This window comes from Pseudoliparis swirei, chromosome 10, assembly GCF_029220125.1.
Source record: "Pseudoliparis swirei isolate HS2019 ecotype Mariana Trench chromosome 10, NWPU_hadal_v1, whole genome shotgun sequence".
Taxonomy (NCBI): Eukaryota; Metazoa; Chordata; class Actinopteri; order Perciformes; family Liparidae; genus Pseudoliparis; species Pseudoliparis swirei.
In genome coordinates this window covers 13,943,533-13,968,579 of record NC_079397.1, presented here as the reverse complement: position 1 = coordinate 13,968,579, position 25,047 = coordinate 13,943,533, and the positions used below count along the sequence as shown (strand labels likewise).

The window sequence follows — 25,047 nt, the reverse complement described above, 5'->3', positions numbered from 1 at the left end:
TGATCGCCGTGTATTTATTTATTTATTTGTATGCGTGTTACTCGCATAACTAAAAAAGTATTAAACTGAATCGCATGAAATTTGGTGGGATGATTGGTTATTATCCGGGGACCATTTGATTAGATTTTGGGATCGATCAGGTCAAAGGTCAAGGTCATGAAAAGGTCAAAATCTTCTTTTTACCATAGCGCGGTCAATTTGTATCCAATTGGCATGCAACTAAAGCCCAAATGTTCATAATTCAATGCCCAATCTTGTGATATGTGAAGGTATGCGCTCTACCGAGTGCCCGTTCTAGTTCAAGCATATGTTGATATTATCTGATTAAGATATCCTAAAATCTTATTATCATGTGGTAGATAGCGGTCGCCCTCTTTAGGATTCATTATCAGACTGACTAAGACACACAAAAAACTGTTTTGGAAATGCAAAGTCTCAAATGAACACAATCTAATCGAGACACAAGGCCAGGAAATAGCGTGACAGCAAAGGAGGATGAGATGGTTTGTGGGTCTCTTTGCTCTAAATGACACGGCCATGCATAGTCTGCTGGGTCCATTGTACTTCATAAGAAGTTGGCGGTGACCAGAGAGATCACGTTTGCCTTAATCCCTCGTGTCAGGTTACTCTTGCCATGATGTCGTCGGCTGTGTTCTTATCAAACGAACCTCGTAGCTGTGTCCCTGTGCTGGGGCCGGCTGCAGCTGTTTGGCACTCCTCTTCCCCTGAAAGAATAGTTAGTTCAGTTTACTCATCTGTACATTACTGGATCAAAAACATCCCACAAAACAGTTGTGACATTTTTTTATTTTTTTATAAAGCATCCTGGAACAATTGGGCAACCGTATGTACTACTGGATGCTCCCAGAGCTTGAACTAGCGTACCTCTCACTATTAGATCATCCAATTGCACAGAAAATGTCTTCAAAACCTCTGAAGACTAAACGATATTCCCCCTCTCAGAACATGCCAGATGGATAGAGGGCCCGGTCGGGGTTTATAATAGTTTTGAGGGCTTTGCGGAGGCTGAGGTTCGTTTACTCAACCAACCTCTTGTGCTTTTAAAAGATTGCCATTTAGAAAGTAGCTCCTTTCCCCTCTTCTTGTACGGTAAACTAAACACAGGAATGTGTGAGTCATTGCGAAAGAAACATGTTACGAGTCAAAACAGCAGTTCACCTGTGAGAGGTTCATGGCGTCTCGGGCCCAGTTGTCCACCAGCTTATGGAGGTCATCGGTGAAGGTTCCTTTCCTCTGGTGGGGGGCTGACATGTTGGCGGGCAGACTTTGAGAACCCACCTGGCTCTGGCCCAAACCACCTGAACCGCTCACTGCATTGGTGCTATTCGTCCCTGTGGAGGGAGGTAGAGAGAGGGGGGGGGGGAGAAGAGCAAAGGGTGTCGGGTATTATTCAAACTAGAAGATGATCATTGATGTTATTTGAATAAATGAGAATGCATTTCCCGTCTTGTTACATGACAGAGTTTTTCGGGGAAGGTCAGCATGTCGACATGTTCATTATATTGTTTAGTTGTAAGGATGGAAATCGTGATGCCAGACGGGGGACGTAAGGAAAACGATGAAACGAGAGCAGCATTTAAACAACACGGACACTTTTCATGTGACCAAAACGAAGCCGGTTTCAGAATATGAAACGTTCTCTTCAGAGTCCCATCGCTCGGGGTTAGTGATGCCCTCGGCGCCCTTTAAAGCAGCATTCACCCACACGAGGCTGCGACGCCAAAGAATCAATGACGAACCTGCTGTTGATCTGTTGATCTCAAGTCTATTCTGTCACCATAAGCGGGCGCTCAAGCTCTGGTTGGGAGCTTTTTGCCAACATCACAGCAGAGGTTCAAGTTTTAACTTGGTTACATTAGTGCCGCTCTAACAATAGAGATTAAAAAATCTCTTTGCTACACACACGGTTTCAGATGTTGTCACATAACAATTATCTCAGTAAAAGAATTTCAATCAAATCTGGATCCTCAAAACTGCACACACAGCTTTGATAATATGCATCTTATGTATTTTTTTCTCGCAAATATGCAGTTTCAAGAAATAATTCATGCCAGAGGAAGAGAACATCAGAATTAATAGGATTTACTGTTGTTCATGAATATCACATAATAATAACTCATTCCCGAATGTAGTTTTTTTATCATAATTCCTTTACTATAGCTTTAATCCAGGCTATTTTTAAATTACACCGATCTGTTCATATCAAATATTACAAGAGAAAATACATAATATGCAGGGATTAGCAAGGAAAAACAAACTATACAATTGGTCTGACAGGAAACTGGCATGTCATGCAAAATAAAATGGAGGAAAATGAGAATGAGGAGATGCTGAGTCATGACTGACTGCAGCAGAATGGAATTCTGGGCAATGTAGTCAAGACCACAAGCCATGAGGATGGAGGAGAGGAAAAGGGAGCGGGGAGAGTAACTTAGTGTGTGTGTGTGTGTGTGTATGTGTGTGTATGTGTGTGTGCCTGCAGGTGCATGCACTGTCAGCTTGAATCTGTGATGGCTGGTCAATTCAGTCATTTCAGTCAACATGTGGACATTGAAAGTTCGTTTCAGTCGCTGAAATAACTGAATCCAACCGATCTCAAATGTGGCAGAGGGTCAAAGTTGGAATCTAAAGGACATAAGAGAGCAGGAGGAAGCGTGGCCAAGTGCAAGGGTGGAAGAGGGCATCGATGGAGGGAGGAAAGACCAAAAAGAGAGATAATTACTACAGAGCTGGTTGCAGGGGCAGACTTTTTTCACCATCTTCCCTGTGAGGCCGGAAGACAACGATTGGAGGATTGGGGAAGAGTCAGAGTTAAGCCCACGCCCACAACACCCGACAACCAAACACAACACACCCGAGTAGGACTATTTGAACTTGAAGCAGTCAATAAACAACATGTTGGGGTTGAGTTGCCCAAAAACATCTTTACACTGACACCAGGAGCTGTGGCACGGTGCTCTGTGCAGTTGTGATAAAGCGGTGTGTGTTCTGCACTCGGCACTTTGAGAAAGGCTGACCACAGATATTTGTCTTCAGACACCAAGATGAAGGCAACCTTCTGAGGAAGTGCAGACACCAACCGTTACCACACTCACTGCAGCATAAACAGAGCCGGTAATGATGGAATATAATATACTTGGTTACAATACTTGTGTGTAACAGTAAAGCAACACTGAGAATTGACTGTGGCTTGAAAACATTTTTGGGAAACCAACCCCAGGTTCTCGTATGATTCTGAGGCCTCTCTACAGCTCAAAGGGCCGTTCCAGAACTGGGTCCGCATTCAGATTCATATTGATCAAAGCACTGTTTCCAGACCTTCCTTTTGCTGCACACATTTAGTCAGCTATTTAAAAAGAAGGAGCTGAAACAAAAATGCCTTATTGTCAAGATCATTTACATGAATGATCAAATCAATTTAATGTCTTCGCAAACAAGAACATTAAGACCCAGGTCTGTCTGCCTCCCTCCCTGGCTGTGCAGGGACAGGGAACAGGTGAGGGGTGAGGAAAGGGAGTGAGGTAAGGAAGAGAGAGAAAGGGTTTGAGCTGCAGAGGGTTCAGAACCACTCGTAAACATGTCTTTATAACGCACACACACTTTACATTTATGATTGTAATATTATTTTAAAAAGTGATAATCACAACAAATATAGACTGATGCACAGAACTGTGCTTGAACCAACCGCGTTTATTCAAAACAAATAATAAATCTTCTATTAAAAACAAACTGAATGGCACAACTCTCAAGTCATCAGGTCTCCACTTGTCTTTCCTTGTTCGCCTGCTTGTTTTCACAGAAGCAAAAGTCAGAGATGGAAGCAGTCAGGATATGAAATTAAGACTGACACGAACAAAACTGCCTCATCTATTTCTAACTTAAGAGGACTAAAGATGAAATGTGTGAAACACTCGTTATCAAGCTTGTTGGCATGGAGAATGATAAAATTGGCTAAAATGTAAACGTGCGGCACGATGGAGTAATTTGGACAATCCATGTGCATTTTAGCTGCTGCTTTAAATTCCCAGGGATCGAACGTGTTCCATGCACTCATCTTCGACTGTTCAAAAAAATTATATATTTGTTTGGGATTGCACTGCAAACAGATACACCAGTTGCTCGTCTCTCTTTATTACACAGTAGTTACCCAAATCGTGTTCTCTGTCCCAAGAATTTTGGGACATGAAGTTTTGTAAGGATTAAAACTTTAAAACACACCGGTGGCGGTCGAGTTCCCGGTCACTAATGTAAGTTTCACATCATCGAGCCTCACAGTGGCTGTGTTGTTTTTGGGCTGGTGCACTCCACACGGCCTCCAGAAAGCTAAATGCTTTCTTAAAACGTCAGTGCAATTTGTTGACTGCCTTTTAAAGTGTTACTTTTAGACAGTTGACACTTTGATGCTGTTATTTAGTTGTTGGCAATGTTGTTATTCTCTGCAGATAAAAGTGCACACGGGTGGCATTGAATGTGAAGTTAATGTTTGTCAAGGACAACGAAGTCAAAGGAAGGAACGAAAGGCAGGAAGAAAGAAAGAATACGGAGAGAGAGTGGAATGAAACATATGATATCATATATATATATATATATACACTAACGTTCAAAAGTTTGGGGTCATCCAGACAATTTCGTGTCTTCCATGAAAACTCACTTTTATTTATCAAATGAATTGAAAATTGAATAGAAAATATAGTCAAGACATTGACAAGGTTAGAAATAATTAATATTAATTTTGTTCTTCAAACTTCAAGCTCAAAGGAAGGCCAGTTTTATGGCTTATATCACCAGCATAACTGTTTTCAGCTGTGCTAACATAATTGCACAAGGGTTTTCTAATCAGATATTAGTCTTCTAAGGCGATTAGCAAACACAATGTACCATTAGAACACTGGAGTGATAGTTGATGGAAATGGGCCTCTATACACCTCTGGAGATATTTCATTAGAAACCAGACGTTTCCACCTAGAATAGTCATTTACCACATTAACAATGTATAGTGTGTATTTTTGATGAATGTTAACTTTATTGAAAAAACAGTGCTTTTCTTTGAAAAATAAAGACATTTCTCAGTGACACCAAACTTTTGAACGGTAGTGTATATATAAGGGGAGATGACTATGGGAAGCTCTGGGATGTATGACAGACTATGTTTGTCAGTAAGCTAACTTTCTGTATCCTGCAGCAAGCTTTTATCTCTAATTTGACCTCTTTCCTCTCTGCCAACAAATTGTACGTACGGGAAATGCAGTGTGCAGATTTTCATTAAGAAATGTTGTTTGGCCGGTAATTCCGAGCACAGTACTTGAATCCTGAATGCGGCGGTGATAACGCTCTCAGGTGTAAAAGTATTAGCCTGTAGGTTCACCTGGATTCAAGTCAGCGTATTTTGTAGAGCCTAAAAATCCCAAATAATTCATGTTTTCTCTTAATGCCTGAAAAGCGGACTTTATTGGAGACACCAGTTTTCTGCAGGACACAAGCAGAGGGTCTGCTTCCTCTATTAAAGAAGGAGGCCCTTGGGAAGACAGGACGACTGTGACTTGACAGATGTAGGAGCACAAAATAAGAACAAAAGTAAGTAAGGACAACGGGTAAAAAGAGAAGAGCAAAGAAATAAAGCGTTACACACAAAGAGCCAAGCAGGGCGTACTCAGAAAGCGCGTCCTCCTGCCGCCAGGTTTGAAGGCCAAACGCTCCGAACCCCAGCTGAACTTTATACAGCCTGAAGAGAGGGAGGAGGGAAGAGATGGAGAGTGCAGAGAAGAGAAGGGAGACAAAGAGAAAGGTAGAGGTGAAGAAGATGAAGGGAGAGAAAACGAGGAGGGCAACAAAAAAGACAAAGAAAAACCGGGACGGAGAGACAGACGGGACAAAAGTAAGACAGGAGAGGTCGAGAGGAGAAGGAAGGAGAGAGACACAGGTGTAGGAATACAAAGGAAGTAACAGTCAGTTAGCCATCACACTGGAGACGAAAGAAAAAGATGTGAATTGAGTGGTGTGAGCGAGTGGAGACAAACCGACTGCGTGCACTGGTGCTAAGTATTTCTCATGCGGTGGGAGGAGCTCACGGGGCCTGCTGCAGACTGCGTGCCTACCTGGGGTGGGAGCACACAGGCTGGGCACAGAGAGCGCCGCCTCGCTGGTGTAGGACGAGCACAAGTTGTTGCCGGAGGGAGACGGTGTGAGTGGCCGGAGCAGCGTACTGCTGCACGACTCGGCTAACCCTCCGGGGGCGAGCAGAGTCAGCGGGCCGGGGTACATGGCGGGGACGCTCTGGGCGGATAAAGTGCTGCCTGGAGAAAGCACAAGGCATGGGCAGGAGGGGACAGGGCAGTCACGACACACCGGAGAGACCGGAGGCACACAAACGGCAAGATGACGGACCAGTAAGACCAGAGACATCGACTCAGAACCCAACACACACACACACACACACACAGACACAGAGGAGACGGGGAAGGCAGTCAGCGTAACCAAGCACACACACACACACACCAACATGTGCACATGCAGAAACACAGACACTGGAACATGAGGGTCAATGTTTTTGACCATTCTGGCTGACGTGTAGGAATAAAGATGAAGATACTGTATGTTGCTGGTGAGTTACTGCTCAGAGATAAATGGACCGTTTAACCAAATGTCAACAAATTACACATTTTCTCACCTTCCTCTGCTGGAATCTGGCTCGAATGGCAGTTTTTGGTTTAATTTGGTCAGGTCTCAGTGAGCTGGGTGTAATCATGCTGACGTTCATCAAGTCATGTTTACCTTTTCCGTTTAGCAACTAAACCCAAGGAGGATGATATCATTGGTTCCGCAGGTTATCGTCATAAACGAAGGTCGTGGACAAACTCAGACGGAGCGCGAGATAAAAAGTTTCAACGTCGACTATTTTCAGTTGTCTTTCTGAGAGGACATGCTGCAGATATATCTGGAGCTGTGAGCAACAAACACCAACTTGTGTTCACCGCCATTGTGTTGGGGTGGAGGCAGAAATCTCAAAGATGCACATATATTAAATCCTGGACAAATAAATCCAAACACAGCATGGCGTGTACTCACTAAGCAACACACCATGTTTCTTTGAACTGTGGGTGAATCAACACCGTAATAAAAAATGTTCAAACAAGACCCTACCTGGCTGTAAAGGACTCTTGCTGCTGTGCATGGAGCTGGTTCTGGAGGATTTGGAGGATTTGCTTTTGGTAGGACGTCTCCTCCTGCCAGTCAAGCCTAAAACTGGAGGGAGCACTGCAGCTGGAGGGACCTACAGCGAGTCCAAAGAGAGGATGGTTGCTTGCTACGTACTGTACGAGATGCCGCTTGTAGTGTTCGGACAGACGCAGCCAGGGTGAGTTACCTTTCCCAGCCTCGTGAAGAGACCGTCTATTTCCTCCTTCTGACGGGAGTGCAGGGCCTGAATCTCACGCATGTGCCTGGTTGTAGAAAGAGACAGAGACAAATATCTATGAGGAATGAAATATTGACGGGCGAAAGAAAGAGACAATGGGAGCGAGGAGAGAGTAGGAGGGCCGCATGTTCAAGGAAGAATGTGCCTTTTCAAAGAAAAGAGGAAGGAGCGCTATAAAGAAGTGATGAAGGAAAGTGGATGATTAACCTCATTCTTGAGGGTGAGGAAAGAGGAAGAGGAGAAAAGAGAAGCAGAGCACAGCCTTCTATTTTTGGGGCAAAGAAATAGAAGAAAAAATAGATCAACAATCTAGTTCATTTCAAAGCAGTTCACCCTAATGAAGAGGTGATGGAAGGTGAAAAAGGAGTTGATAGAATAACAGATGTCTTGATATGTTTTGGAAGAGAGGATGGGAGGACTTACTTTTCTCTGAGGTGGCTGACTTCCAGTTTGAAGTCGTCATCCTCAAATTCGGAGTCGTTGTCACTGCTAATGTAGGAGTTGTTAAAGGAGTTGTTGTTCAGACTGGGCAGCGAGGCTTTATGAGCAGAGTCCGGACTCAAAAACTGCCCCGAATTACTGGGCCCATTAGCAGCCTGGGCAGCGGGTGGAGGAGTCAGCCTGGACACAAGGACCTGCTCCTGGGCACGAGTGACTGAGAATCTACCAACACAGGCTTCTGGGTTGGTGGTAACCTGAAATGAAGGAACACACATAGTCAATGAAATAATGAGTGAAAAGTTTATACACGTAGTAAATGAAACCCTCACCCGATACACTACAAGATTAAAAACAGGAAATACCTGGAAGCGTCCGATGGTAGTGGTGGGCTTTGGAGAGGGGCAGGGGGAGGAGATGGGGGAGGGGTGGTGTAACACTCCCAGAGTCCGTTGGGGGAGTCCGTCCACGACATCTCCTCCTTTTCCTCCTCCCCTTCTCAGAGGGGATGAGAAATCCTTGTGCAGTGTATTCTCCGGGCTGGAGAGACTGGAGGAGGACGACGAGGAAGAAGGCGAGGAGGAGGAGGAGGTGGAGGAAGATTCAGTGCAAGCTGGTCGTTGGACAGGAGCAGCTTCAGCAGCCAACGAGACCTAAACCAGTGGCAGGAGACGGGGAAAGGGGACAATGCAAAAGACACACTTAAAAATCGTTAAATTCATGCAACTTGAAATTATTATTTTTTGGAATAAATCTGTAAAAACATGTATTATTGAAGAGGAAATGCGTAGATATTCATCAATGGTCTGTTGTGTAGGGAAACCTTACCTGAAATCTTCCCAGTTTGATTCCACCTGAAGGATGAGGAGGACCAGAAGACAACCCAGTTGCTTCATCCAGAAAGAAGGGAACTTAAAGACAGGTGGTACAAATATTAGACGGACGGATAAAAAGCAGATATGGAGGCGGACATATGGATTATTAGATCTATGTACATACTTGGTTGTCCCGCTGAAGGTACGCCACCGTGAGACGTCTGGGGACAGCATGGAAAGAGAAGGAGGTGGGTTAGTACTGAGCAGTGTCACTGAAATACAACGCCAGCATGAGTAATATCCAAACATGCGTGAGTGTGTGTGTTTTTACCTGTGTGTGTGTGCTGACAGGAAGGGCCTCTGGGCTCAATGCTCTCCTCAACTGAGCATCCAGGTCCTCCAGAGGCTGCTGGGACTGGAAAAAGACAGATACACATTTAGACACACACACACACACACACACACACACACACACACACACACGTGCATTTTCACTGCAGTTAAAAAATGAATCATTCAAATCCCTTGTGAGCTTCAATTGCAGGAGGATTATCTTAATCAAACAGGACATGTCAGGTCCATGACAGTTATGTAAGGGATGAGAAGTGAATGTCGGTAACTTGGCAGTTCGGATATTTCTTAAAGGAACTACAAGTCATATCTCACTTTTCAGCGGTTGCATCGGAGGGACGATTTTTTGACGGCACTCACAGTCGCAACAAACTGGAAACTCGAGTCAGTTCAATGTCTTCTCTGCCTTGAAGTTCCCGGTCCTCAGCGGGTCCCCTTTGTCTCTCTCTGGCTAATTGAGTTTCCATGTCTCATTTCATTTCTCTCTCTCAAGCAGCCTTTCTCCCATCTTACTTTCTGTTATCGTCGATCATTGGTATTCATTGAAAGTAAAAGTATGAGGATTTCTTTGTAGTTTAATGTATTTATTGAACACTGCAGAGTTCTCCTGTTGTTTATTCTCATGTGTTCTTAGTTGTTTACGATGTAACAGTAAAATTGATGATGGTCTGAGGTTCACAAGCTTTTAACATATTCAAAATGCACTTTGAATCACTATGCATACACAGCAGATAAAGAACTGTAGTCATAAGCATCACAGGCTTCTTTGCATGCAGCGTTGCATTGCAGTGGAAATAGATCACGAAGAATGAGCAAAAAGAAAACACCTGTATTAGAGAAGATCCAGGGAAGGATGGCGGGAGTTCTGAGGAAGGAGAACTGGCCTAATCCCAGAGAACGAGAGTCGATTAAAAGACGGAGTGGGAGAAAGGAGAGAGAAAAGGTTTGAAGAAGAGGTTTGAGAATGTTAAAAGAAATGTGCATGCCAGATGAACTGTAAGGAAAGTGAGTAGAAACAACTTGCAACACCTATAATTTATAAAGATGCAATAACCTTTAAAAGTGTAGTACTGTACATTACCTGTGTAGGTTCTCTACAGAGACACTGGTCTGATAGATGACCCCATAATGAATGAACTAATACAATGACTAGTGCTTTAAATATATCACATTTACTAGTATTGCTATCGAAGGCTAAACTGTCTCACTCACCACTGTCCTGGATAAAGAGGGTTTGGATGGAGTGGTCTGGCCAAAGGAAGAAGCAGGGATGATTGTAGAAACTGAAATCATAAAGTCAACCAGCAGCATTATTAATAAAACATATGGTAACTAACACGACACACATGAACATATAAATCCACATACCATTCGGTGCAGGGATGGAGATAGGTGTTTCAAGGCCCTGGATGGGAAGAGGTGGCCCAAGTGACAGGCCGGAGTGGGTCTGAGGAGGATTGGCTGGCTGACTGGAGCCAGGCGTGGTGACAGATGTGCCGGAGGTCGAGCAGGGGCCCTTTGGGGACGAGGTCCCTGCCGCATGGGCTCCAGAGGCAGGGTCAGCAGCCGAGATGTCCCCCTGGGTGGACGGCACCCCTCCACCGAGATCCATGAAGAGAGACCGCAGCTTCTTCTCCAGAGCTTGGATGTCGTCCGGTTTGCCTTGTGACTCCGTGAAGGCCTCGCACCTGAGAGAAACATCAAGGGATGCTTTGAAATTCTGCTCAATGAATGAAATAAGCCCCGAAAGAACCGAAACGGTCTAATTTTGGAAGAATACAAAATGCACAAAACTGTACAATAACTACGATAACTTTGCCCGAATACATACATTCGAGGACTGGAAAAGTTATGATTTAAAACAGAAACTGTCTGTTCAGAGAATAAGTAAAGAAGTGGACGCAAAGCAAGCTATTCATGACCGCTTTTGGTATATAGTTTAGTATTTAGTATTTAGTATTGTTATTGTGTTTTTATTTTGTTTTTATTTTTATTAATGCTCTAACGTGCACCGCTGCTGTGATCCTGAAATTTCCCAACTGTGGGACTAATAAAGGATTATCTTATCTTATCTTATGCCTCAGTTTTTGATACTCAGTTGGCACCAGAAAAGCAGTCAGGTGTCAAGTCTGAATAAGTAAATAAAGTAAGGAGACTAAATGGAGACATGTTGTCCATCTCTTACCGGGCATCGCATTCCCCACAGTGCGTGTGCGTCTGCGGCTGGGAGTGGACCACGGCTGGTTGGACTGGGGGAGCACTGGTGGTCACCGGCTGAAGCCCCACAGTGGAGGAGGGGGGAGTGTGGATGGGGTGGGAGGCGGCAGAGGGAGCGAGCTGGGGGCTGGGTGGGATGGCAGTGGTGGGGGTGACGGAGGAGAAGAAGGACGGAGTAGAGGAGGAGGTGGGAGAGACTGAAGGATGATCGGAGGAGACTTCACTGGGTGGAAGAGTGGAGAAGGGAGGAGAGGATACAGGAGGAAGAGGCTGGGCAGCAGGAGGGCAGGTGAGCGTTGTTGGGGTCATGCTGGAGATGCTGGCAGGTGGGAAGGTGGAGGGTACTGACGTGATAGCTTGAGACTGAGGCTGGGTGAACAGCTGGGGCTGGGGCTGTGCTTGGCCCAGGACCTGCACCTGTCCTTGGGGTTGGGACACAGCCTGTACCCCCAGCTGTGGTAATACCTGTGACTGAAGGATGGACTGATTTACCACAGTCGGAGGAGGGGAGGAGGAACAGGTGGGGCTGGGACAGACAGCGGGCGTAGAGGAGGTGGTGGAGGAGCAGGACGGGGGAGGAAGAGAGGCATCTGAGGCCGGCTCCTGTCCCTGGTTCATATTAGAAGGGACGAGTCCAGCCGTAGCCTCCACAGCAGGAGTGACTATGTTGGCCTGTGAAGGGACAGAACCTGCTGCAGGCTGCAGGAGAGGATGGGTGGAGTGGATCGAAGCCGGGGCGGTACTGGGTCCGGCGTCAAACTGGTTTTGTCTGAGCTCAGAGAAGGCCTGTTGTAAGCTGACTGCTCCAGCAGACTGGGACAACCCAATTCCTTGGGATGGAGTCTGAGATGGAGCCGAAGATGGAGGAACTGGGGAAAAAATGAAACAGATATAATCCCTAAAGTCTGCCGGGTTCACTTTAACATCTTTGACCTATCCGTACTTGCACATTTTCATTGTTTGTTTTCATTGACTTGGAAATTTAAATTGTGTGTACCTTCCCACACAGTAGTTAAATGGTAACTTCTCTCCAACAATGTTATAGGAGTGATTTATTTCTTATTTTACACACACACCTGTTTCAACAGAAGGTGCATGGGCAGGAGAAGGAGGTGGGGGCAACATTTGTTCCTTCAGCCTGGCTTCCGGCACTGGGCTGACGATGAACCTCCGACCTGCTGAATGGACCACTTGTGCTGTTGCACTGGGAGTGATGTCTGGGGAGAGGAGAGGGTCCAAACATAGCATTGTTAACGGTTCACCTCCGAGAGAACAATACGCAAACTCCTATTCTACAGTTAACCTGCTAAATAAGCAACAGGAAGCTTTGGGGATACAAAATAGAAGCTTTAAAGAGAACATTTGGGAAATATCAGTGTGGACATGCACTCAAAGTGTTGCATGTTGTTATTCTAGGGCATTTTACTCTGTTGGTTTTACCTGGCATGGGGACCGATATAGCAGGAATCTGCTGCGCCAAATCCCCCGCCATCTGTGGAGCAACAACACAACATGAAATAAACACTGAAATATAGATGGTGTACAGTAAATAATGGTATCCTGTACATTGTATATTAGCAACAACTTTCGTATTGTGTCCATCAAGAACACAGAATTAAGAGTGTTATATTTACCTGGCTGTTTGAGTCTCTCTCCAGACCCATCTCATCTGCGTTCTCGATCACCTCTCGGACCTGCTCAATGAATGACTCCCTCTCACTCTCCAGGATGAACTCACTCTGGACCTGATGTGAAAAAGACACATTAAGATGTGTGGATGTGTGTTTGTAATATGTGACAGAAACAAAGCTGGCTTGTGCTTCCTTTGCCAGTGCGTGGCCACCGAGGTAGTTTTGCTGTGTGTGGGAACCTGCTGATTACCGTACGTAATAAAAAGACAAGGGTCCAACAATATATGTAATTCCGTGGTTTTAGACGATAGTAGAAAGCATGCATACTGGCACGTGAAGCATATTCCAGCATTTGAACAGAGTTATTAAGGTGTTAATACAGTTGGAGAGAGCATAAAGGACTGTGTGTACCATGATCTGCGCGATCTCTTCAGGGTTGTCTCCATCCAGATCAAATCGGAAAGTCACCATCTTCCTGTTATGGGTCTCCAGCTGACACTCTGCTACCCTATCTCCTCGGTTGGAGATCTACACACATACGTAAAGAAAAAATAAAAGTACAATTAAGTATCCAAAATAGATGTTTCTCATTACGTATATTAAAACTCTGAACTTTGTAACAACCAATACAAAAACAACAGTGGTACACAGAAGCGCTGTTTATTGTTTCATTTGAATTGTGCAATTACATTGAGGACGTTGAGTTTCGCCTTTGAGGTCTTCTCATGGCGTGATCGGCTTCGCACAGATCGTCTCTGATGCCGCTTGGTGGAGCGCCCTTCATGGCGACCTCCTCCTCCCTCGTTGCCGTCACTCAGACCTGAAGTCTCAGAGTGGCCACTGAGGTGCAGAGGAGAGACAGAGGTCACATGTAATACCAGAATTAGAGGTAAATAGTAAGAGACGGCAACACAAAGATTATACGCGGAACACATATATATATTTGAGCTGTTCAGGTATTGTGTTTGCTTGTTGAAGCACTTATTAATTACCTCTCTATGGATGAGAGAACTTGAGGTGGCTGTAGTTGGGACTGGGACAGCTCTGAAAACTGAAACACACAGGGGCACGTGAAAATACACGTACACACACAATCAAGATGAACGCCATCAACACAAACACCAGGGGCATTCGGGGAAAGGAAATGGAGCAGGAAGGCATGAAATACAAGCAAAGTGTGACAAAAAGAGGAAACTATCTAGATAGTAAGAAGTGGGTTCATGATTTTAGAGTAAGCCTATATTGAGTAGTTGTGAAACAACACAACAACAACAACAACTAAAACTAGAACATGGAGCACAAGTGAAAAAGCAAGAACTGCCCAAAAGAACATAAACAGGATTGTATTGCATACGGCATCTCCAATTGAACATGCAACCCTGCTTCATAATTGATACACATCTTTAAATGATGAATTAGATATTAAAAGAAATGGTCAAAGTTCGAGTCGACTTAAACTCTTGGACCAAGCAGAAATCTGCAGACAGTACAACGTGGCTGTAGGAGACATGACTTATTTCTAGACCAATTAAAACGCTCTCTGACGTCACACCAACAACCCAGTAAGAGTTGCTCCACTCAAAACGAGCCACGAAATCCATTCGGCAAACAGTCGAGCTATTCAATGTAGTAGAAGGAAATCAGATTATGTCAGCACACCTCAAATGAGACGACAATTGAAAGCCAATATTAATAATAATCACTAACAAGCTAATGTACTGTAAATGCAGTGCCATTGCAAAATACACAACACCAACTGAACACAGTTGTCCAGGTCATATGTAAAGTGGAAACACTTTAGAAGGACCACTCCTGTTTCTCTTCACCACATTATAATCATGGCTTGTCAATTTCGTTTTTTTAAATAATTCAAATCACATATTTGAGTACATACATGTTAAAATGCTGCTCACTACTAGTTGCCTCTGGGTCTGCTGGTCCCTGTCCAGGCTCCTGTTCTGCTGCACTGACAGTGAAACATCACCTACCTAGCCCATAATATATAGTTGTCCAATACCATCTCATGTACACCTACCCACCTCTCATATTACTCATAGTTACGTTGCTTCAGTTTGTTTAGCATGTGAAACCATTCCATCTTTATTTACAATAAGATTGTGGACAGCTGTGCTGTTTATATTTATATTTTTTGATTGCTTTGGGTCCACAAGTTTATGCAGTCAAGAGAGTGTTTCGTGAATCTGACTTCCAAACTCACAGATGTATGGATATGGATAAGAACATAACATGTGCTTGCATCTTATACAACATGCAGTCCATCCTCTCTTTCAAATGTGTATCATGGAGAAGTACAATCAATGTTAAAATTCCAATAATCCTAAATCCAGCATTCACGTGTCGGGTCTAACCGTCTCTAAGCAGTACCTGGGGCGGGGCTTCCATGGGAGTATCAGGCGGGGCGGTGACTACACTGATGATTGGCACCACCGTGGCCAACGGCTGATGCACAAGTATGGGCACAGGAGAAGGAGGAGGAGGAGGAGGAGAAACAATAGTAGGCACCACCCCAACAGGGAGTGGCAGAGGAGAGGGGCGGGAAGCCACGACCGCTGTCGGCATGGCAACAGGGAGGGACGGACAGGGCAGCAGCACCAAGGAAACGGAAGATGGAGTTAAGCTGGGCTGAGAAGAGGAGGAAGGGCCAGAAGGAGGAAGAGGAGGAGGAGGCAGAAAGAGAAAAGAAGGTAGATAAGGCAGAGGACAGGTACGATGAAAAAGGAGCAACGTCATAGGGAGGAGGAGGAGGAAGCAGGAGCAAAGAGCAAAGAGCAAAGAGCAAAGAGCCATCTACAGTTCACTGGGACATCAGTCAAGCCCATTAGTGACAACATCTCAAACTGTGACACACGACTCTGAACATCATGCAACAGGCGACGTACAGCGTGGTGCATTGTACAAGAACATTATTTGTACAATGCAGACAGGCGACACTCTGAATACCAGATTAAAACACACACACCGGACAAAGTAACCGACCTGCACGCCGTCACACAGGACAACGTGAGTTACTGCTGCTGGACGTCGATACTGAGTTGAAAGGCATTGCGAGTGTCCTTGAGGTTTAAATGCCAATTTATTTATTTCCTCATCAAACACTTGCAAGGTGTGAAACCTGCATTGTTTACATCCGTTTACGACTCGTCATCCTGCATCATCAGGACTCTCGGGGGGAAATTACATTTGAATGACTGAGTGACCGATGATTTTTTTAAAGTTTAGCTTTTTAAATAATTCTAAAATCCCATACCTGCCATATCATAAACATGTTTGTTTCACACCTCAAACAGAACGCACCACAGTTCTCTTGGACCAATATCCACCTTTTCCTGTTTATCAGATCTAATTCTGGAAATGACGCATCTTCATTTGCTAAAAATGTGTTGATGTATTTGCCATCCATGTTTTAATGGGATAGTTCGAAGGAGAATTACATCTAGGGGGAACAAAGGAGAAGTAATAACGATGGGAATCACCGACCACATCACACAAGGACACCGACAGTACGTACATCACAGACACTTGCATACGTTCTGGTTCCTGAACTAGAGCTAGATGAGCAGCTTGGTACAGAAAATAAAGATGTTCTATACTGGGAGATGGGCTGAGGTCAAAAAACTGAACACACACACAATCAAAGATACAATCACACGTACATGATGTGCACAGACAAGTAGACATGTATGAACACACACACGGACGAACCCGGTGGTAAGTGCCGGCAGCAAGCCAGAGAGTGTCAAGAAAAATAGAAGAAACAATCTGAGTCGTCTAAGAAGAAAGAAGCAAAACGACGAGCAACACATGCGATAATACAACGTCGGCCAAGAATGATTCAATATGAAGACTGACGGCAACTGTGTGTGAATGTGAACGTCCATGTGTGTCTCTGGGTGTTTAAATAATCAATTAAATCCAACACCCGTCTGCAAAGAGCCATTAGGAATGTGTTTATGGAGTTTTGTGTTACATGTACAGTATATTTCATTAGTGCTGCTTTACGTACCTGGGAAGACGCCTGTGGCAGAGGTGTGTGTGTGGGGCTCTGAACTGATGTAATGCTGTGATTGGATGAAACAGCCTGGAGGGAGAGTGGAAAAGAGGGCAAGACAGAGTAGTGGAGAAAAGAGAAGAGGGAGAATTACTCCATGTGAAGATAAATAAATAAACTCGTGCAGTTCCCATTCTTGTCCTGCTTATTATAACCTGGATAAACTATCAGAGATGAGAAACCAAAAATAGTTGAAAATAGTTACAACCCTGTGTCGTGAATTTCTTAATTGGTTGTCATCTAATATTAAAATAAAAACTTTTTAACGTGGTAAATGTAATTATGGGGAAATGGATGTTTTGCCAGTGCAAATTAGGACATTTCACTCATTCCATCTTTTTTTAAATAAAAAAACATTTGATCTTTGATTAACATCCAATTTAATGCTCAATCAAATCAGTTTAGGGCTGAAATTAGTTCACCACAGGGGGCGCTGTGGGCAAAAACAGCTCCTCAGTGGTACCTTGAAGCAAAGGCAACAGAAGCAAAGCCGACAAGCAAATAAGATAAAGGGGGTTATTTTAGTTGTTCATCTTATGAGGGTTTGAACATCAAGGGGATGTGGTATTAAAATTGATAGAAAAATGATGAAATGAGTGAAGACAGGGAAGACTGGATGTCTAAAAAGTGACTGTTCCTCGTTTTCTTACCTGTTTGGGGTTCCCAGGGGGAGCTGAGTGGGTGGTCAGGGGGAGCAGAGGTGGTCCCATAGTGGACTGGGGGGTGGGAGTCTGAGCCTGTAGCTGTGGAACAGATTCAGAGAAAGAGACAGAAGGGTGGACACAGAGGACGAGATGTCGGAGGACATAAAAGGTTGGAGGATAGGGGCGGGGAAATCAAGAGAAATTAGCAATAAGGAGAAAGAAAAACAAGAAGAAAAAAAGTCAGAGCTTGTTCGTAGTTCGTCAAGCATAAACTGTACATTAGTGCAAACACAAGGTACTTCTGCAGTTCTCTGGGGATCGGCTGTTAGTCTACATGTTCTTCTTGTGTATGCACACATGCACACAGACGACACCATCTATACGGACACAGATAGAGGCACACCAATACCAACTGTGGGCACAGTTCGTAGTGTAGCATGTACAACAGTACAGGCACGGCACTGGGGTTAGGCAGGGGGTAAGTACAGGGGTTTGTTTTGTACATGCGGGTCAACTCCTTAGTGATTGGTAGTGATAGAAGTCAAAGAAGCATAAAGTAGAAACTGGACTCCGGACACCAAGTCCTTTGAACAACGCACCGCTGTTTTCCCTAAAAGACCCTGACACATCTTTTGTTCTATCGAGTCCTGATTGTGGTTGCCAACTCGGCCGGTTCCTGATGATGATACAGGAAAACCAAAAGCTCAAAACTGCATGTTTAGTTGCCACTTTGCCTGATACAATAATCACAGAAACATTATTCTGTATAATTATTTTACAGAAATGTAACTCAAATTCTATCGTGACTTTAGGTTGTTGAGATTTCACCACCTTTGTTTTGCGCTAAATAACTCTTTCAGTGATTTTCAAAAGAATCCTTTTGATATTTTCTTTCTATTTTCGGTCAAGTTAAACTTAAACTGGAATTATTGATTTTTGATCCTGGTATATATATTCCTAGTGAGCTGGGAAACAGAGCTGCATCAACCCTTCCTGAGTCCTTGATATAACCTGCAGCACTACAGGATACAGGACCCCATCAGACACACTCTGCTCACCTTGTATGAACAAGTAGTCACGGAGAGGCAATAAAGAACGTCACAACAAAAAGACATCGCCTAAATACAATATGTCAGGAAACTTAAAAACTTTAAGATAGATGAAAGATAAGGACGTGAAAAGAACAAAACAGAAGTGGTGACGTAAACACTGGAGTAATTAGAAGAAAAGGCCAGCGATCATACTGATGGTTCAAAGTAAAAAATGAAGAAAGTAAAGGTGACACTATCAGCTTTCTAAGGGTTTCATGAATTTGAACTGTGACCTTTGAACCTTGTGTAGGAAGTTGATTTCCAGTGCGGGTCGGAAATGACAAAATCATACGCGATAATAAAGAGCTGACTGAAAGCCAAGATCTTTAGCAAGTACAACACAAAACAGACAGAATTAAAATACACAAATAAAAAGGCTATCTGCATCGAAAGGTTTGTCGAAGCCCCCTTGATTTTGTTGTATGTTTCTGAGTGTTTGTTCATACAAATCAACAAAGTCTCAAAGCTTTATCAATGACTTAGATTATTTAGAATAGATATTTTTAAATTTAAATTTATATGCAATTTTCACCATTTGAGGCCCAAACAGACTTTGGATTTGTACGAGTAAAAATGAGTACAATAAGTATACGATACATAAAGTATACCGCCACAAACACACATTTCTCATATACATTTGTATATGAACATACAGACAACACATTACTTACTGATATTTACAAATAAATCAAATGCACAACATGAACACAGGAGGGGGCTCAGACTGCTTATAAAGCGTGCACAACAGAGACGGTCTCAAAGACTACCTTCTGAATGTTGCTTGTAAAATAATTAGTACTCCACTCGCAACATCGAGTCTTATGTTGGATTCAAAATCAAATGTTTCTGGTTTTGGTTAAACCCAGATGCACTCTGGGTCGTGCACTCATCTCTTGATAATGTACTATAAACTATAAAAGTAAGCAAACTTTGGCCCACTGGGAGAGAATCTGAAGGCAGATCATGAGAATCTCTCTGTTGTGTGATATGACTGGAGAAGAATACAATCGCAAAAGAAGGCGAATGGGGCTCCTGGGTTGGTAGGGTAAAAAAAAAAAGCAGGGATTGGTGTAAGAGGGTCAAATTACTATCATAAATTAGTTCAGCTGCTTTTCATAGAAAAATTCACATTAATTGATGGATAACACCATTTTTAAAATCCATTTCAAACAATATGGTTTTGATGCCTTATAATTACATGAAAATTACCTCATGGGCAAAAGATCAGAAACAAATTGGTCTGTGGGAATATACAAAATTGTGAATCTATGAGTTGTTGACTATTTGCAGTCAAACAACAAAGAAAGATCATCCAATTTCAAAAGAAGACAATTAAAAGTTAACAGCTGGTTGTGGAACTTTGCCAAAAAAGCAACTTGTTTCATTTAGTTGCGACTAGTAATTGACCCAGAGGTGTAGGGGTGATCTTAAGGTCTAGACTTAGTACCAGGGTGGGGTTAGCGGCCTGCATGGCCAGCAATGACTCATGGTATGTCATATCGGGTTGGGCTGGTAAAACCCCTCCATGCCGAGCCCAGGCGCTCTGGATCAGAGACTCCAGCTGGTTGGATGATGCCCCCCCAGGCTCGGTGGAGGGAGTGGCAGGGAGAAAGCTCTGCATGGACGGTGGATGTCCCTGGGAATCTATGGGGAACACTCCTCCGCATGAATCGTAGAGCGCAGCGGAGGACGAGTGAGGGATGAACTGAGCAGCGGAGGAGTCGAAGGCAGGCAGAAGAGGAGGGGGAGGAGGTGACTGGAACTCCCCGGCATCGGAGGAGGCCATCGAGTCACTGGAACGCTCCGGGCTCCGGTCTCTTGCGGCGACGCCGATGTGGTGAATTAGAAGACTTCCTGGAGGCAAGGGGAGCTCGGGGCTGGCATATGCGTACAGCTCCTCTGTCACCGGCTGAAGGCGGCTGTACGTGCCTGAGCCGCCTGATCCAGTTCCAGTGTTGTCCTCTAGAGGGAGGTCCATGGAGCTCCTTCTGGCCCGGTACAGTCTGGATGCTAGGAGGCTCGGGTCGCCGGCAGCAGCGGCCGCAGCGGCTGCCGCGAGATGGAACTCAAAAACACTTCCGGTCGGCGGTGCCGCCTCAGACATCACTGGAGGGGCAGAAATCGGGAAAGCCGACGAGGAGGCGTGCTGTGGCGGGAGATAGCATCCGTCGGACGAAGAGGGCGCACTCATGGGGGCCAACAGCGGCGGGATAGGGCTGTGTGCACTCATTCTTTGCATGAGGTGTTGGTGCAAGAACCCCGGCTGAGGCGGAGGAACAGGATCAAAGCCAAAACCGGCGGCTGCGGCTTGCCTCTGTTGATGGAAGCTCAAGTGGCCGAGCTGGTGTGCAGTCATTGGGTATCCTCCATACGCCATGGCTTCATAATGGTCCAATAAGGCAGCTTGATTGAGACTTAACCTCCTCACTGCTTCCGCATGCTCCGCCCTCATGTCTTTATAGCCGTATAAGCTCGGGTCAGATTGTCCTTGGAGATGCAGCGGCTCGCCGACACCAAGTCTTTGAGCGGCTGCTGCGAAACCGGGATTTACCATGAAGACGGAGGGCGTCTCGACACCCTCCATCCCAGAAAAGGGGTGCAGGCTGCTCCCGTAGCGAGGATAGGCGGGCTGGAAGTGTCGGGTATGTGCCTCGAGAATGGACGTGCTCTTGCGTCTCTGGGTGTTGTAGGCCTTAGGAGGCCCAGTGGGAGGAGGCGAGAAGGAAATGGGACGCTCAGGAATGGAGGGGAAGAAAATAGTCGAGGGGTCTGGGAGAGTTTGGAGAGGGATGCTCCCTCCTCCTCCTCCTCCTGTGCTTCCTCCTCCACTGTAGGGGTGTGGCATTGAATGCTGCTGCGACAATGAGATACAATGGATTCAAGAATGAGATTTAGAGAATGAGAGAGAGACAACCACAGCAAAGGCCCACATGAAATGGAGAAAATAGTAAAGAGCATCATTTTAAAGTCCGACTGAGAGAAAAAAAAGGGACATATGGTCTCTCTCCACATCAGAAACAAAAGATGCGGTTGAAACGGGACAGAACATAACAAACAGCTGTAAAAAGGAGTGATGAGATAAAATAAAGAGGAAATGTTAAGACACAAAGCTGCAGTAGAATAGACACACAGGCCAAATGACAGACTGGTTAAGCACAAAGACAAGCAGACGAGCCAAAGACAAGACAGAGTGGGACACACTGAGATCACAGGTAGATACGCAGTGGGGTAGTTTATATAGTATACAAATAAATAAGCTCAATCATATCCTGACGCACCTGCATTCAGGAAAACTGTCTTTTAACAGAATCTTTCTGCAAAATATTGGTCTTCAAACTACGTAGCTGCAACTTTATCTATTCTCGACCGTCTTTAAAACTCTGACAGAGGCACGCTGGTGGCCGAGGGGTGAGGGCGTTTAAAATGTGAATGTTTAATTAGTTGCACGCTCTTTCGCTTCTCTCTCTCTTCTCTCTCTTCTCCTCTCTATAATACATAATATAATAACACACCAAACAAAAATGAAAAAAATGAGGCAGCCCCCAAAAGTTCTGGAACTGAGAGACATTTGATTTTCATTTTTGTTTTTCATTTTTTTTTTCAAAGAAGACTCCCAGCTCTCCCAGCCCAAATCGCCAGGCGCCGCTTGTGGCTTCACCAGCTCACTGGGTTAGAGATTAGATTCTCGCGCAGGCGATAAGAGAGTATAATAATATAGTGTGTGTCTGCTGCTCTGAGGGGGCAGGAGGGGTGCTCGATGGGTACAAAAACCCACACGGGACTTCCAACCACAAAACCATTGTTCACGGCTTGTGTGGAACTAAAAGTAAACGTTGACTCATTTTGTCACGATTATTTCTGTCACATAAGTCGTGAGTAGCGTTAGTCCCGCGAGTCACGTGATTCGCTAGATGAGTTATTCGTCACGCGAGTCATTCGGTCCAGTAAACTTCAACCACGATTGTTTCCTGAGCCTAACCCAACCGAAAGCCAACCGTATCAGACTCACCATCGCCACACATTTAAAACTAGAACGGGCACTCGGTAGAGCGCATACCTTCGCATATTACAAGATTGGGCATTGAATTATGAACATTTTGGCATTAGTTGCATGCCAATTGGATATAAATTGACCGCGCTATGGTAAAAAGAAGATTTTGACCTTTTCATGACTTTGACCTTGACCTTTGACCCGATCAATCCCAAAATCTAATCAAATGGTCCCCGGATAATAACCAATCATCCCACCAAATTTCATGCGATTCGGTTTAAAACTTTTTTGTTATGCGAGGAACACGCATACAAATAAATAAATAAATAAATACACGGCGATCAAAACATAACCTTCCGCATTTTCAATGCGAAGGTAACAAACACTAGAGGAGTACTCTGTGCGTCGAGCTCTGAATGCTGCCCAGGTCGGGAGTGAGAATGTGTATAAAGCAATATTTTGTACTCTTTCCTAATTCTGACTGTCAAATGAGCAGTTTTCCTGATGACACATGCGCATGATATTGGACATTTGTATCATAGAGCAAAGTGTAAGGTAATGCCAGTCAATGTGTATTCAATACGAACGCATGGCGGCCTAACAGAGGGAGAAAAGGAAAGTTAAAGAGAGATGGATGAGACTCACAGCGGTGTCTGAAGCTAAACTAAATGTTATCAAACTCTGAGGTCATACTAATCAAGACAAGGGTGCTTCTGAAAATGTCCTAAATAAAGATATATAATTAGCTCAGCTCACATTGTATTGTATAGAAAAATGTGATCAATATGTTAACTATGAAGAGGACAGAAGCTGTATACATATGAATATTTAGACAATTAGGCTGGGAAGGACACAGTGCTACTAAAATAATTCATGTTTCTAGTTGTTTATGCATTTATCTTTCAGCTGGCTGTTCAAAGCTGTGACATAAATCAGCATGAGTAATACACGCTGTTTCATTAACACATTTATTTTTACAAATCCCAGGACATAAACTTTGGCACTGGACCCTCCCAACATGTTCAAGCAGTTCCACTTCCAGACACCAGTGTGAACACCATCTCTCATCTTCCTCTCTCTCTCTCTTTTCTCCGGGTGTCACCAACATTGTGGGCCTCGGGGTTTTACACTGTGAACCTACAGGGGTGGAGAACAGGGCAGGTAGGCTGGCCCGCCGCTGCCTGGCCCCGGGCAGAGAGGAGGCCGAGTGAAGGGGGAGGACCGTCTCCAGGGCCTTGGAGAGGCGCCCAGCGAACGTGTCCCTCTCAGCTGCGAGGGGCATGCAGGGGGAGGTGTGGGAGGATGAGGAGGACAGGTCTGGAGGAGGGGTGGAGGGCCGCTTTGGAAGAACGGCCATGGGTGGAGGAGCGTGGGAAAAGGAGTAGGAGGAGGGAGGGACGCAAACAGACATGCTACGACTTCGACGACGACGCGATGCAGGCTGGAGGCCATGGGGGGGGGGAGGATGGGACCAACATGAAAAACAAACAAAGAAATTAAAACACGCACAAAGTCACCAAAACGTAGAAAACAGCAGCAAAATTAAAACACAACTTAGAGGCTAAGTGAAGAATACAGTAGAAAAAAGTAAGACTGATTACATAAACAAAAGAAAAGAATAGCTCATTCATGAAAGAGAAAAACACAATCTGTAAATGGGTGATTATTGCATCAGTGACTTTGGAGGAGCAAATGTTCCACTTTTTCCCAAAAGAAAATTCGAGCAAAATCTGTAAAAGAAAGTTAAACAAGACAAAAAGCATAACGCCACAAAATATATATAAATGACCTCATGAACAAAGGCAGTAAAAACAAATGAGATATGGACTCAAACAAAACAATGACCAAAGAAAAGTACACAAATTAAATAAATTATAAAACAAATGAACCCAATATTACATAAAAGGAGAAAATGGTTATTCAAGATATTCATGTGATGAACCAGTCGGTCAGTGAGTCAGTTTGTCAGCAAAGAAATGATCTTTGATGATAAAATAAGCCTCTTGATAAATATTCTAAAATAAATATTATTAAATTATTTAAACATTCAGCCTACAAACTGAATGAATATCCAGTTGAACAATATCAGTCGATGTGAGAGCATCAGTAGCCAAAAGTCACCAGATAAGAAATGCTCACTGTTACTTATCAAAGGAAATAGGAAGAAATTTGACTCATTTCCTGCAAAACGGTCAACAATTAAGGAATATGGCAAAAAAACAAGCTATTCTCAGTCCCTGAGTGAGTTCAACATACAATTAATTAAAATCCAAGAAAAAACATAGCTCAGTTGTGAAGATTTTCAATATATCGGTTTTCAATAAGAGTAAATCGATGGGCAAATGAACAAAGAGAAGTTATGACG

At 44.2% G+C, this 25,047-nt stretch overlaps 1 protein-coding gene across 11 annotated transcripts in view; it reads right to left on the bottom strand.

Moving 5' to 3' along the window:
- Positions 1 to 25,047, bottom strand: part of wnk1b (WNK lysine deficient protein kinase 1b) — a 79,659-nt gene that overhangs the window by 5,279 nt on the left and 49,333 nt on the right. Inside the window, exons 12-37 of one of the 11 annotated variants that reach the window (XM_056424297.1) lie at positions 20,139 to 21,545; positions 17,607 to 17,699; positions 16,912 to 16,986; positions 15,273 to 15,530; positions 13,880 to 13,938; positions 13,577 to 13,727; positions 13,299 to 13,415; positions 12,891 to 13,001; positions 12,697 to 12,748; positions 12,333 to 12,473; positions 11,225 to 12,125; positions 10,408 to 10,727; positions 10,252 to 10,322; positions 9,867 to 9,923; positions 9,020 to 9,103; positions 8,873 to 8,909; positions 8,702 to 8,784; positions 8,239 to 8,526; positions 7,859 to 8,130; positions 7,385 to 7,460; positions 7,162 to 7,291; positions 6,117 to 6,314; positions 5,651 to 5,743; positions 2,744 to 2,785; positions 1,180 to 1,352; positions 669 to 725 (exon numbers count right to left, since the gene is read on the bottom strand). In XM_056424297.1, the coding sequence (XP_056280272.1) occupies positions 669 to 725; positions 1,180 to 1,352; positions 2,744 to 2,785; positions 5,651 to 5,743; positions 6,117 to 6,314; positions 7,162 to 7,291; positions 7,385 to 7,460; positions 7,859 to 8,130; positions 8,239 to 8,526; positions 8,702 to 8,784; positions 8,873 to 8,909; positions 9,020 to 9,103; positions 9,867 to 9,923; positions 10,252 to 10,322; positions 10,408 to 10,727; positions 11,225 to 12,125; positions 12,333 to 12,473; positions 12,697 to 12,748; positions 12,891 to 13,001; positions 13,299 to 13,415; positions 13,577 to 13,727; positions 13,880 to 13,938; positions 15,273 to 15,530; positions 16,912 to 16,986; positions 17,607 to 17,699; positions 20,139 to 21,545 (5,346 nt within the window). The remainder of the gene's footprint in view (positions 1 to 668; positions 726 to 1,179; positions 1,353 to 2,743; positions 2,786 to 5,650; positions 5,744 to 6,116; positions 6,315 to 7,161; positions 7,292 to 7,384; positions 7,461 to 7,858; positions 8,131 to 8,238; positions 8,527 to 8,701; positions 8,785 to 8,872; positions 8,910 to 9,019; positions 9,104 to 9,866; positions 9,924 to 10,251; positions 10,323 to 10,407; positions 10,728 to 11,224; positions 12,126 to 12,332; positions 12,474 to 12,696; positions 12,749 to 12,890; positions 13,002 to 13,298; positions 13,416 to 13,576; positions 13,728 to 13,879; positions 13,939 to 15,272; positions 15,531 to 16,911; positions 16,987 to 17,606; positions 17,700 to 20,138; positions 21,546 to 25,047) is intronic. The other 10 variants (XM_056424299.1, XM_056424298.1, XM_056424301.1 and 7 more) reach the window with 10 other exon arrangements.